This window comes from Nilaparvata lugens, chromosome 3 (genome assembly GCF_014356525.2).
Source record: "Nilaparvata lugens isolate BPH chromosome 3, ASM1435652v1, whole genome shotgun sequence".
Taxonomy (NCBI): Eukaryota; Metazoa; Arthropoda; class Insecta; order Hemiptera; family Delphacidae; genus Nilaparvata; species Nilaparvata lugens.
Window position 1 is genome coordinate 70569180 of NC_052506.1, and position 14435 is coordinate 70583614.

The 14435-nt window shown below is 36.1% G+C and overlaps 1 protein-coding gene and 1 pseudogene across 1 annotated transcript in view; one reads left to right on the forward strand and one right to left on the reverse strand.

Annotated features, from left to right (window-relative positions):
- LOC111055810 overlaps nucleotides 1-14435 on the reverse strand; it is a gene marked incomplete in the record, with an annotated part of 239838 nt that overhangs the window by 56747 nt on the left and 168656 nt on the right. The window contains 3 exon segments of the mRNA XM_039424430.1: nucleotides 1159-1340; nucleotides 3871-3973; nucleotides 7528-7653. Coding sequence (XP_039280364.1) covers nucleotides 1159-1340; nucleotides 3871-3973; nucleotides 7528-7653 — 411 coding nt within the window.
- LOC120350551 lies at nucleotides 10697-13022 on the forward strand (annotated as a pseudogene).

Sequence of the window (14435 nt, forward strand, 5' to 3'; positions counted from 1 at the left end):
AAAACGACAATTTCATGTTCCTTTGTTGGCATTCTTCATCTGAATCGGCGCATAACTATCCTTCATTCACATGATAATATGTCACAAAACCAAACTATCAGTCCTGAAATAACAAAATCTTATTTGACACCAAAAAAACTCAACATTCTCAATGAACCCGGTGACCCAAATTATTTTCACATTCCAATTCAAATTTGGTATTAGCCTTTTTTTTGCACTACTCTCTCATTGATCTTTATGTCGTTTTGGTAACTTGTTTTCTTCAGAGAACTTCTAGCTGTTGAATTTGGCTTGAGGGCTTGAACATTATTTTACGTCCCTCGACCTGCTATCTGAACGGGCCGGTGTCTTGAAGGGGTGCAACATGAAGCTGTGGTAGGCAGTACATAAAGGGCTAACACATGGACTGCTGTGTTATTAAATGAATGTTTACATTATTCCCTCTTTCCATCATAAGTTGAAAATGATTTGAATTATTTTAACTCACAAGCTTGAATAATTTGGAACATGAACAAAGCAAAAAACTAATGAATAACTGAAACTATAATTAATGTCTTGCCCAAAAGGGCAATTGAGAAATTGAAACTACATATTTACTCTCAGACTTCACCTACCAAAGTGTGCTCTGAACGTAATCTGGTGTGTTGGTTGGAGTTACCCCACTACTGTCTTTAGAAACAGGTCTCCCATTGGTCATTAGAAGTGGTGGGTAAACAATTTTGGCCAATAATCACGTCGCTTCCCTAGAAGGGAATGGTTAGCACCAATGTGAAAGCTGTGAATTCGTCAGTTTGTTATAATTTGATATCTTGCAATTCTTCTCCTTATCACACTCCATGTCATGCCAGGAAGCCAAGTTGGAATGATAATTCTATTATATAAATAAATTCCTCATTTACAATTACAAATTATATAAATACACAGAGCCACATTTTTTGAAATATCCATTCTGGGAAACTACTTGGTTTGGGATGTCACGGCCGTTTAACTAGGAAAAGAGAGAGAATATGAGTTTGCTAGAAGTAAGACGAAAGAAAAAATTAGACAATTTCTACCTGTGTATATCTCAGGTAGTCTTGTTGGTGACTCCAGTAGGTTGTTCCACCTATATATTACTTATGGATAATGTGCAGTAAATATAATTCATTATTTGTGTACCTTTGCGAAGGATTTTAACATTCAATCCAGCACCTCCCAATCCATAACGTTGTCTTACTTTATTTACATCACATTTTGAAGCCTTTGCCACTTCTTCCAGTGTGTAACATTCTTTCAAAGAGAGCTGGAATCCTCTCAAAAAGTTCATATCTGCTTCCTGTTCCGACGTCAAAGGATCCAACCTATCATTTGGAACAAACATAGAATAAATGGGAAATGTATAATAACTGAAAATAATTAAATAACTGATTAATCAATTGATCAATAATTGGAAGGGCACGTAAGAGATGGCAATAACTACCATAATATATATATTGTCACAGCATATTTTCCATTAAAAATAGAAACAGCATTAATCAAAGAATTTTGAAAGTAGGCGCCAATCTCTGAGTTCATTATCTCCTATTTCCGATAACAGAGAGCACTCCTTCCATACAGCTGATAGTTTGATCAGCCAAAAACAGAATTATTCTAAAGATGATGATATTTTCCAAATTATTAATAAATTAAGGTAATTCGAATTAAAATGAAATATCAAATTATATTCACCACGCATCCTATTCTCTTCCTTGATTTGGCAATTGAGTGTGACATCACATCTGGGAAGTGTGGTGAAAAAAAGGCTTATCAGTTTTTGTCGGGTATGTGCCGGGTTGTCGACTTAATCGCTTCTATGAAGAAAAACGTTTAATAGAGGTGTAATATTATTTATATTTTTTTTGCTGTCTTCATTCAAATGTAATTTATTGTTGAAGATTCGTAATCCCATCTTGTGAAAAGCACACTGATTATTGTATAAAATTTACTTTATTGTTTGATACCTCAAAATTGTTATTGTATTATAATTAAGTTGACTCAACTAGAGAGCGAGACATCCCTCAACACAGGTTTAGCCTAAAGAGGGATGCACTGTGTTTTTTTCTGTTACATGCTTAATATTATTATCTATGTTCAATTATTATGCTTAAGGTATGTATTTGTATTACCAATTGTAATGTTCAACCATTATGTTTAATGTATGTATTTGTATTACCAATTATTGTAAAAATGCAGTGAAATAAACGAATTATTATTATTATATTATTTATTATTATTATATATATATTATAATTTCCTCTTTCATTATAAATTCCCTATGCTTTTGTACTCCAGACCGAAGCTCGGTCCCCCGATATTTGAATTCATTCATGTAAAGGAAGGCACTATTTTCTTACCCGTCTCTGACGTAACAAACATGTCATAATCATTATTCTAATGAAACGTTGTCATGCAAATCAATTGCATCGAGATTCAAGGAAAGGTTCCAACTAAGATTTAAACATGTTACACTTCCTTTTGAACTCCTTCCAAGTGTAGACCCCTCATAAAGTTGGAAATAGTAGTGAACTTTTTGTTCTTAATTGTATTTGCCATTTTACCTTGTAAGCGCATTTAGTTTGAATTAGTAGGATACAGACTGATTCATAACTTATAGTGAACTCCTAGTTGATTAGTTTTGCTCTTCCTGCCAGGGCCACGACCCAATCTTATTTATACAAGATTCAATTATCAAACTAAAAATTGTCAAACCTAAAATCTGTTGGAACATGCATGGTACTATAGTACCATGGTACCAAGATCGTTGAAATAATTTGACTCAACTGATTTACCGGAACAGGTATCAGTGGATGTGTTTGTGAGCTGGATTAAATTATTCATAATTCTTTATCCTCACCCCCAGACATATCAGCTCTTATCTTTTACCGTCTTCAACTGGTTGATGAACATTTTACTACATACAGCAGCAGCTGGCAGCAAAACAGACCCATACAATTAACAATAGAGCATGAATCTGAAAAGTGCTGTCCTCGACACATCTTCCAAACATAGTCTAAGTCATAGGTCTCAGAACCAGGTCACATCCGTTTGGAATTAATTAGAGGCACAGTTCTGCAAATTATATGCATCAGAGTTTTTGCTTGACCTGTCTGGTTTCATATTCGATTACATCACAGGTAATAATTCTAAGAATACCGTATTCAGTCAGTATCTTGCAACCGCTACACTGTGATTGAAGATTCAAAAACTATAAACGGTGAATTTGTCATAAAACGAATCAAAGGTGTGCTGGTTACTACGCCACCTGCGATTCTGACAAACAATAAAGTTAGATCTTGCACTGAGGCCCTTAGTATGGTGTTCAGATAAAATTTCATCCAATATTTCAAGTCTCAAGTTCCGACACCGGGGACTCATTACAAGATTTACAGCTTCAAGAGTGATGCCACAGCCTTACAGCTTCAAGAGTGATGCCACAGCCAAGGACCACCACATTATTGAAGTTTGAGGACGAATTATGATGATTCGGTTGATGTTTTAAAAGCACAAATTGATTTGAATAATGGAATGATGTATTGAGTTACCTGATTTCACTACTATGACCATGGAAAGAATACGCAAAGTACGCAAAAATACTGTAAGTTCCACATACTTTCACTGCTAACACTTTTCTTCAGGTGTAAATGAGATGATGCTTAGCTAATTGAGGTTTTTCAACAAATAATATAATACCGTCTAACGACTCTGAGGGAGAGGTTTGAACGATGAGTTATGAGCCTGAAACCGACCACATCTTGCAGAGAAGTGCAAGCCACTTCCTATACTAGCTTGTACCCCCGGGCAAACTTCATTTTGGCTGAGGTTCCATGACCAGAGCTTCCAGAATTCACTTACATCTCTAAAAATCTCATGATTCCATTATTGAAGAAATTATAGTCCATTTGACCATTACAAGGTGCATATCCAGTTATGTCTTTCATGTTTTTCAAGATGTTATCTGGAATAAAAATTGAGCAGGTGAAAAAATTATTTGAGTTGTTATTAAAAACGGAAATGAACATCTCTAAAGTTGATATCTTGAATATTCATATACAAAAGAATGTTACTTGATGAAAAAATATTTTGGAGAATCCATCCTCGAGTCCTTAAAAAAAACCCCTGCGAATTGAGTCATGAGTTGGGGGAGCTTTGAGTTGAGCATCAGACTCGAGAATTTGTTGAAAATCAGAACACTCCCACAGTATTCCTGCTTGTTGTAGGAGGCGACTGAAAGGGACACCCTTTCCAAATCTCTTCTTCTGCTTCTTCAAATGCTTTGGTACTTCTCATTTCTAGAATTGCACTTTTTCTATTGACTTAGCTTTGAGCCATTCTTTCTTCATCTAATGACCCTCCTTGGCCATATTCTTACTTCTTCTTGAGCCAACCCAAGGTGTGATGTGGACTGTGCTGATGTGTGGTGCTTCCATATGGTGTCTCTCACGGTGCCTGCAGGATAACAGGTAACCTCTTGTATTATTTTGCCTTGCCTGAACATGCGGGGATCTGTCTGGGTTGACTCCACTTCTCTAGCAGTTCGTAGGAACCACATGAACAAACCAAACCCCAACAACTCCAGAAGTTACCTTGCATTCAAACTCATCGGGATCTGCCCCATCAGGGCAGGTTCCTCAATCTGGAATGGGTACTTCAAGAACACAGGAGGCTCCATTACACTTCCATGTAGAGGGTATCAACATCGAACAGGCTTCTACTGATCACGACATGGATGACATAAGCTCAATCATACCATCCCAACTGGAGGACAAGCTTCTCGGATTTCAAGGAGAGCAAGAATCGGCAGGAAAGCCTGAGGATGCAATAGAACCACCGAGCAGTTTGGGGGTGGATACACCAAACCTTACCGCTGCTCAAAGAAGGGTTCAGGAAAATCTTCTTGGGAGAGGTGAGGAAACCTTCAAAGTTTTGGAGGGGGAAGAAGAAAAAATAAAGAGACCAGTGATGGGTGAAACTCAAGGCACAAATCAGCAGAGTGGCTGAGTCAAGAATGGTAAGGCGCATTAGAGGCAACTTGGTGACCCCTTCCTCAGCAGATGTACCTGCAAAGAAGGGCAGGAGTGAAACTCACATAGGTCACGAGGACCAATTAGTCTGAAGACTGCCACGCATATCACACCGGATAGCAAGAGACTAGGGGCAAAGAGAAGGCCTCTGTTTGGATGCAAGCAACCAGGTGATGAATAACCGTTATTATACCGTTATTATAGGTCACCGTTATTATAGGGAAAAACTCCTGGATCTAATGAAGGGCACAGGTGATTGGTTTGCTTAACTAAGGTATTTGGGACACACAATAAGGCCCGGTTGATATGTGATGCTCTTTGAACCTTCGAATCCTTGAATCTGTCCCTTCAAACATAACATAACATAACACAACTGCCCCCTCATCACTCCAAAACCATCGACCTATATCACCCTATCACCCCTCCCCCCTATAAAACAAAAACAGCTTGAGAGGTCATAAGTACTCATTTTTAACAAAGCTGTCCCCCAAGATTTGATTCAGAGATTCCCCCACCATCACAAGATTTCCAATAATGCATTACAAAACCAAATAATATCAGTCATAAAATAACAAATACCACATGAATACTTAACAGCAAGGAAAATATTACAAAAGAACCCCGTGACTCAAATTTTCCATCACTGTATGTTTAAGAAGCCCTTTCAATTTAGTACTTTCTTCCACTGCACTTTTATTGATTCTCATGTTGTTTTATCGAGGGTATGGTACCTTATTTTTTCGTGTCAAACTCCCAATTTCATTTGGTTTGAGGACAACATCATCTTATGTCGCTGGACCTGTGATTTGGAGGTGTGTTTCTAGGAGTGGTGATTTCTAAAAGGGGTGTTCTAATTTCATAGTATTATCATCCTAGTCATTATCGACATTCTGACGGTTCTCTTCATATTGACTTGCTGCATATTGTGGAAAGAGAAGTTGGTTTAACTGGGGTCTGTTTCTTATGGGCGATCCTCTTACTTTTATGTGTCACAAAGAACGTTGATATCAAGGCCTTCCCCAAATACTCGTTCAATGAATCTTCTGTTGAATCATTTGAAGTTGCAGAATTTCCAGTAATTAGAAGTTCGATTCCTCCAATTATTATGTCATCCAGCATCCAGCAGTTGCTTTTGAGTTTAGTATGAATCTCTCATTTTCATGTCACAATCTAGATAATATAGCTCAGGAGTCTTTAATCTTGGTACTTTGTTCTAGGGCACTGTTTATCCCAGTATACCCTTATTGTTTATATATTATTGTTCTTGAAGGGACGGATTCAAGGATCCAAAGGTTCAAAGAGCCTCACATGAATACCGAAGCTTATTGTGTTCCCAAGTTAGTTAGGTTAACCATCACCTATGTCCTTTACAAGAACCAGGAGTTTTTCTCTATACTAACATTCCATTCATTACTTGGTTGCAATCCTTGTCGCAATCCAGTGTTATATGCTTGACAGTCTCTTTAGACTGACTATCCCCGTGATCTACGTGAGTTCCACTCCTGGCCTTCTTTGTAGGTCCTTCCAACGAGGAAGGGGTGGCCAAGTTACCTCTAGGGCGCCCGATCACGCTTGACTCAGCCTCTTGACCCACATTAAATGTGCCTGGTTTTTCACCCATCACTGGTCTCTTAGGTTTTTTCTTTTTGCCCCTCCAAAAATTCGCAGGGTCAAAAGCCTCACCTCTCCCAAGACGTTTTGCCTGAATGGCCACCCTTCTTTGAGCAGTTGTGAGTCCTGGCCTCTTCACTAATAAACTCGTGACCTACATGAATTCCACTCCTGGCCTTTTCCTAGGTCCTTCTGCTGAGTGAGGGGATGTCAAACTGCCTCTTGGCCACCCGGCGCCTGGCCACCCTCGACTCAGCCTCTTGACCCACATTTGTGCCTGGAGTTTCACCCATCTCTGGTCTCTTGGGTTTTACTTTTTACCTCTCCGAAACTGCCTTGATGGGGCAAATCGTGTGGGTTTGAAGTCAAGGCAACTTCTGCAGTTGCCTTGAGGTCCATTTTAGTTGCCTCTCACGACAAGCATGAGTACTGTAGGTGAATTCTGGTTTTCAACACATTATTGAGTACGATGATTGACTCAAAGCTCCCCCAACCAACAGGGGGCTAGTATCACTACCTCCGTAAACAAAGCCGTAGTGCATTCGTGTGACGTCAGCACAGGTAGGACTCCTACTCCAATAAAAACACTAGCTGATATATATCAGCTGAAATCAACGAATTTTTATTGGTGTAGGAGCCCTACCTGCTGTGCTGACATCACATGAATGCACTACTCTCACTTCTAACTCTTTATGATGGTTATTGATGTTCCCATTATTCTAGGAAACCCCTTGATAATATTAATATCATTATTTTATGAATGATTTGTAAATTAGTTCATTAGAATATTGTATCAGCTTGAGTAGATTTAGTACATTCATTAACAATACATTAGAAAACTATATTATTATTATCATTATCAGCACTCTGGACTTACTTTTTGTATTTGCATCCCATCCATCAATTTCAATTTTCATGTATTCGCTTTCTTTTTTTCCACAATTTTCCAGATCTTTCATAGTGATTTTCCCATCATGATCCATGTCGAACATATTGAATAAATCTTAAAAAAATGAATGTACAGTATACAAAGTGTGTACATACACTCCTGAATGGATAATAAAAATAATAAGCAAAATCACTCTTTATTCCAGAAAGGTGAATCCACTTCTATACTTGGACATTTGAAACATACCATTTTGAAACCGTTCGGAAGTCCTTGGTTACTCACACAGCCATCATTTCGTTTCTTCACTTATTTTTTCCAAATAATGGCTGAACATACGGGGTACAAGAGTGAAACTGCACAAAAATTCATGACAACTATACAGAGCTAAAAAATTATGAGAAGTTTTCAAATGAAAAATGGCGGTCCTCTGGAATTCCATTTTCCAAATAATAAACAGAAACTGTTGATTTTACAAAAGAAAAATACAAGTAAAATCTTTTCCAGTAAATTCAACAGCTATAAATCTGATGACACCAGTGCACGGTTTGTTCCAGTGCACGCCAAGGCATGCTGCCGATTAAGTCTGCCTCGATATTCATATTCTTTTCATGTTATTTGTAAGCGATTCTATTTCAAGCATTAAGAAGAATTACATAACCATCTTGCTAGTTTGATCACAAAAGCTGTCATATCTCACTTAATATAACTTCAATCTTGCAAAATGAAGTTTCAACCGATTTGTGATTAAATTTACTAGAGAAAGTTATGATTGTATTTTCTTGTGAAATTATCGATTTTTTGTTTATTCAAGAACAAATATTTTTAACAGTCTGGTTGTCAAGCTGCGATTGTTTGCTTACATTGCATCATGGCTCCCTCAACTCAAATCCAATAAATTTATTTCTCAGAATTTTAGATGCAAAAAAGAATTATATTTACAAATAGGGTATCTAATGATACCTCCTACAAGACAGTCTGTGTTTAGGTATATGAGGAGTACAATATGAATATAAATCATATTATATATTCATATAAATCTCATTAAACAAGGTACAGAGCTGGTTTTGGTGTTGCTTTAAAGGATAAGGCGGGATGCACACCCGAGACATGCATTTCCTAAACGTGTTATAACAAATTATTTTGAATAGCGAGCAAAATCGCTTAATGAAAAGATTTTATAGGTCTCTAGCAAACAGCTGCTTTGTTATTGTTGGGTGCGATATCAACAAGTGAGAGATTAGATAATAACGGGTATCCTGACTACAATTCATACAGCCAAATAGAAAATAATTTCATCTGCTATTTATTGAATTATATAAAATAATGAAATATTGAGGTTAGGCTATAATACTTACTGGTTGGCAACCTAAATAATCGGTCAAGCCGTATAATTTGAAATTTAGCCAGACACCTGTGGCAAATTTTAGTTGTAAGCAAATAGCATTCAATCAGAGGATTTAGTAACCACATGGCATATTGTAAATGGAAAAACAACTTAATAAACTTAAAAAAATTTACTGTGTCAAATGAGCATGTACAAAATATGTAAAATAAATAAAAATATTGAGGAAGTGTGTATTTTCTATCAGGCACATGGATACATTTGTAATTTTTAAATGCAGTGGCTGATTGGCGGTAAAAATGAGTTGATTGAAAAATTTATATAAATGATAAGAAATTGTAAGTTATCACTACTCAGTTCATGTACCGGATTGTGAAATATAACACATGATATATATGTAATAGCCTAGCAGATTGACACAGACTATATGATTATACAATGGCGTAGTAGTTGAATATTTGAATAATATGCAAATTTGTAATACAGAAGTGTGATCATAGAGAATAGGGGTAGATCAGAGCCCACTTGCTTGCCAGATGTCACCATGGTATGCCACTAATTTTATAGAGCACAAGTCCCTTTTTTGTTAATAATTGTATGTAAAAGATTTAAGTTTGAATTCAATAATTAATTCTCATAAGACTTAGTGATGGCGTATTAAGGTGTAAGTCATTCAGATATTCATTCAATCCCTTGGAGAGGACGACTTCGGCCACCAGAAAACCCCAAGACAACAGAAGAACTTGGATTGCCATCATCATCTTGTGAATTTTGGCACGTGAGTTATAGTTAACAAGAAATATATGAATCTAGGGCGCCCTCAGTGCTTCGAGTGAGACAAGATTTAAAAAGCTAGCTCGTCAAAAGGTTGTACAAATATTGAAATTAATATCCAACTTGTGCAAGTCTTGAAACGTACAAAAGCGACTTTACTAATTAAGAACTATATATCAGATTTACATGTCTAAGTATGCACAGATAAAATAAATATTTAAATTTAAAGTTATAACATATATGCTCACTTGATCATTAATTTTATTAGTAAATTATAAAGATATAAATGAAGCTCATGTTCACTGGATAAATCGATTTATCCAGTTTCCTATACTATAACCTTATAAGTGAGCTAATCTGTGATTTTTTTTATATAATATATTTGTTCTTATTTTATTTTTTATACTCGTTGCTCTATATATATTTGTTCATTCGTTGATATTTTGTGTAATATATTTGTATCAATTTTGATGGTGTATCCTTTATTTATTTCCCTATCTCCATGCATGACCAATCTCATTATAATCTATTTAGTTACCAGTATTGAAATATTATTAAGATTACCATCTGACTATATTCTTCACCGAATAAGTTGGTTAAGACAGCAATATACAGCATTGATTATCAAATCTTTGAGAATAATATGTTTCAGAGATTTATATAAATTATCCAGTATCATTAAATCCGATTTGAAGAATCTCAAAATCAGCAGCACAAATTCTCGCATCTGTATTTGCGGAATTCAACAAATCAGTCACAGAAATTGTGGACTGTTGGAGCAGCCGATGTCAGTAACCGGCAAGAGCAAAGAACTGCGGGAGCTCCTGGGCGAGCCAGTAAGGAATTGGTATTATTATTATTATTCTAAGAACCACAATAGGGGTTATATATTTTGTTATTCATGCTCTACCGACTGCAGCCAAGCAGGGCAACTCGTTATTGAAAGAAATAACGTGACAGCGTTCTCATGAAACTTGTTTCATGCAATCCGTTTCACTCACTCATGCATAAAAAAGAAACGGTTTTCCTGTCAGTTTCACGATGGATTCTGATGACGATGTGGTCGTTTTGTCGTGTTGGCTGAGGAATAAAAAGAAAAGACGAAAATACTGGGTACACTCACTGATCAGGGATCGAGACCATAGTCCCCTCGTTGTTGCAAACTTGCGCATAAGTTAGTGATCCTATCAAATTCAAGGATTTTTTCCGAATGTCTAAGCCACTTTTTGATCGTTTGGTAGCATTGGTTGGTGCACAAATAATGAAGAGGGACACCAACTGAAGGCTGGCTGTGAGCCCAGAGGAAAAACTGACAATTACACTGAGGTATGTGAGAATAAATTTGTATATTAACTGAGTTACAATTTTTTTGTAGTAGCCACTAGTAGTTCGAAAAAGCACAAATCGAACAGGTAAAAATGTATCAAATAGAACAAGTAATGAAGTATAATTACAATTAATAACCAATTATAATTAAATTGATTAGTAAATTCATTAATATATTTAATATAATTAAATGGATTAATAGCAGAAAACTTTGCATGGTCACTTGAAAAAGGACAATCAAGATTAAAGTAAGTAGTAAGTAGTAAAAGTAGTGAAGTAAGTAGTAAAGTAAAGTAGTAGTAAAAATGAATTTATTGGAATTTCGGAGTGAGAAAGGGCTGCAACTCTGTGTAGAGTTCATCTGGCATACCGGTATTGGTAGTAGAAGTGGTAGTAGAAGATGTTGACTCTCCTGACCACGAAGATATTGGACTGGCATAGGGCAGCTGCTGATGGCGAAACATATCAGCAGTTGGCTCAGATGGCTCATTTAACTGATCAAAGAGTTTGACAACATCCCTTTGAAATATTTTGAATTGGCCTGGAGTCATTTCTTCAACCTCTAGAAGCAAACTCATCAGGGAAAGCTTTCTGGGTATATCCCTTGAGCCCTTGGTTTTAGACTTGATGTAATCCAAGAGTACATCGTTGGCGGTAGTTGAGTTGCTTCTTTTATTTTTATTGGGGGGAGGTCCCATTGATTCGTGTGGATTTGCCACATTTTCTCTCTCCATTCCTTCTTCTTCTTCTTCTTCTTCCTCACGAAAATTCTCCCCTCCATGAGTTTCACTGACTACTGAAGATCCTTCATCATCCAATGACTGAGGTGGTGATGGTAGATTCCCTGGCAGATCGTTTCCTTTTGCAACCTCATATGATTTTAGGAACATCATGGTGTTTAGAAGTGGCCACACTTTCTTTTTGGCTTTGGAACCCGATGGTGGTGGTTTGATGTTTCTCGTGAAAACGATTCTCATGTTTCTCCAACTCTCCTTACACTCTTTCACTAGAAGAGATCATAGAAATAAATAGAAGCCATTTCGTTCAGTGATTACAAGACTACAATCTACTTCAATTTTGTGTTTTTTTTTAAAGTTCTTTCTAGCAAGGTTTTTCTTCCCACCTTGCTAGAAAGAACTCAGTAAGAACACAAAATTGAATTACTAGAAAAAATTTGATAAAAGTGAATACTTTGTTCATTCAGAATATTTTCATTTTTCAGATATCTTGCTACTGGAAGTTCGTTCAAATCTTTGGCCAACAATTCAAGAGAGGGGAACGTACAGTTGATGTTTGCAACCACTGTACATGCCAGTTCCCGATGAAAACTTGTGGAAGCACAATGCACAGCGCTATCACCAACTTTGGAGTTTGCCCAACTGCCTCGGGTCAATAGATGGCAAGCATGTCCGAATTAAAAAATTAAAAAACACTGGATCAACCTATTTTAATTACAAAGGTTACACTTCGGTTCAACTCATGGCAAGTGCTAATGCAGATGGCTGTTTTACAACCATTGATGTGGGAGATTTAGGCCAAAACAGTGATGAGTGTGTTTTTCGTTCATCACGTTTAGGGTGCTGGTTGGCAAGAGAAGAACTAAATTTACCACAACCACAACCTCTACCATTTGACGCTAATCACGTCCCTTTTCCATTTTTCTTTGTTGGCGATGAAGCTTTTCCTTTCAAACCCTACCTAATGAGGCCATATCTGAGGGTTACTTTGACTGATGGAAAACTAATTTTCAATCATCAAATGACTTTGGGTCGCAAGACTGTAGAATGCCCGTTTGGAACTCGTAAGAAATCTTAATTACTGCATCACTGTATATTATATAAATTGTACCTGATTGGATAAAGATATGAAGAAACATTTGAAAAATATGATTCCAAGCTCAGAAATGCTAAAAATGCATTCATTTTTCCATAGAATAAAATGAGAACTCAAAGTTCAGCTGAATGTCTGGTAGGGAATACGGATATTACTCTATTTTTATTCTTAACCAGCATCACATTTGAAAATGCTTATAACTTTGTTAAATTTGAACAGATTGATTTGAAAATTTAGAAGAATCTCAAATATATGAAAAAAAACGTTCACGACTTTTTGTAGAATTTTCCCATGACTCCTTCACCTTCCTAAGCCGAAAAAACATAATTATTATGTGAGTTGTGACGCTAGGCAGAAATTTTCAAAAGTCGCGCTTCGTTCAGCTGTCGCCCACCAAGGAACTGAATTGGATAACTTTTCCCGCGTAACAACGCTATTGGGTAGTTGAACTTGAACCGGCAAGTTCAAACGATATGCATTCATTTTATCTCTCTATAAAAGTGGAAGCTGTGTAGATAACATCAAGTTACTTGGAATACAAGGTACTGGCCACGTGCATCTCGATCTTTTAATGATCAGAGTCGGATGATCAGTGTGACATCATTGGTACTCTAAATATCTATTCTTCCTATATTTCCAATGTTAAATTTAGCAGCTTTGTAAGTCTTTTTCTCAAAAAGTAAATAACTTTCAAGTCCCATCGACATCTCCTACGACTCATACAATTTTATTTTTTTTTAGAAATTCAATACTTTTGGACGACTGGATCTTTCAGAATGATTGATTTTGTAAGAGCCTACATCGAATACCTGTTGCTCTCTTATTGAAAATTAACATGCTTTTCCTGGCTCTTTTGTAATTCAATTACTCAATGCTAATGAATTCGATAAATCGATCATTGAATAAGGTATAAAGAACATGAAACATTGATTGTACTATTATTTCTTTCACAATCCTTTATCTTGTCTGTGTACTGTATATCATATGTAGAATCAATAGAACTTCTTGCCTAATCCCTTAGGAGGAACTCTTTTTTCAGGAAAATTATGGCTTTCACATACTTGATGAGGAAATAGTTTTATGATTGAATCTTTCTAATTGAAAACTATAACAAAAAATATAAGGGCGAATATTATATTAATATTAAAGCATGGATTGCGCGTGAGGAATTCTCAATAATTGTATTGAATACTTGATCTCGTATTCTGAAACACATATTTCTAATTTAATTATTTGTAAGAGGAATTCTCAATTGGTATTTATTGTAGAACTCTCATTCTTTATTTATTTGTGAAAGGGAAAATCAACTCTTCATGATTCAATAATAATGAATTTAATGAAAATGAATCATACATTGAAAAGTATGCGTATGAATATGAATTCATACTATAAGTATCCTACAATATATTCCTTCTAATAAACTTGATAATTCTATAAGGCAAGTGATCGGTTGAATTCCTGTTTGAAAGAATAGAAAGGATGACAATCTCTTTAATCAACTCGGAGGGCATTTCAATTCTAGAAATTGAACTCTCATAAACTTAAAACAGGATAATGTGCGTGGTAAATTCCAATTATTTTCAATCTCCACATTATTTTCCTATACCGGAAAGATAATATA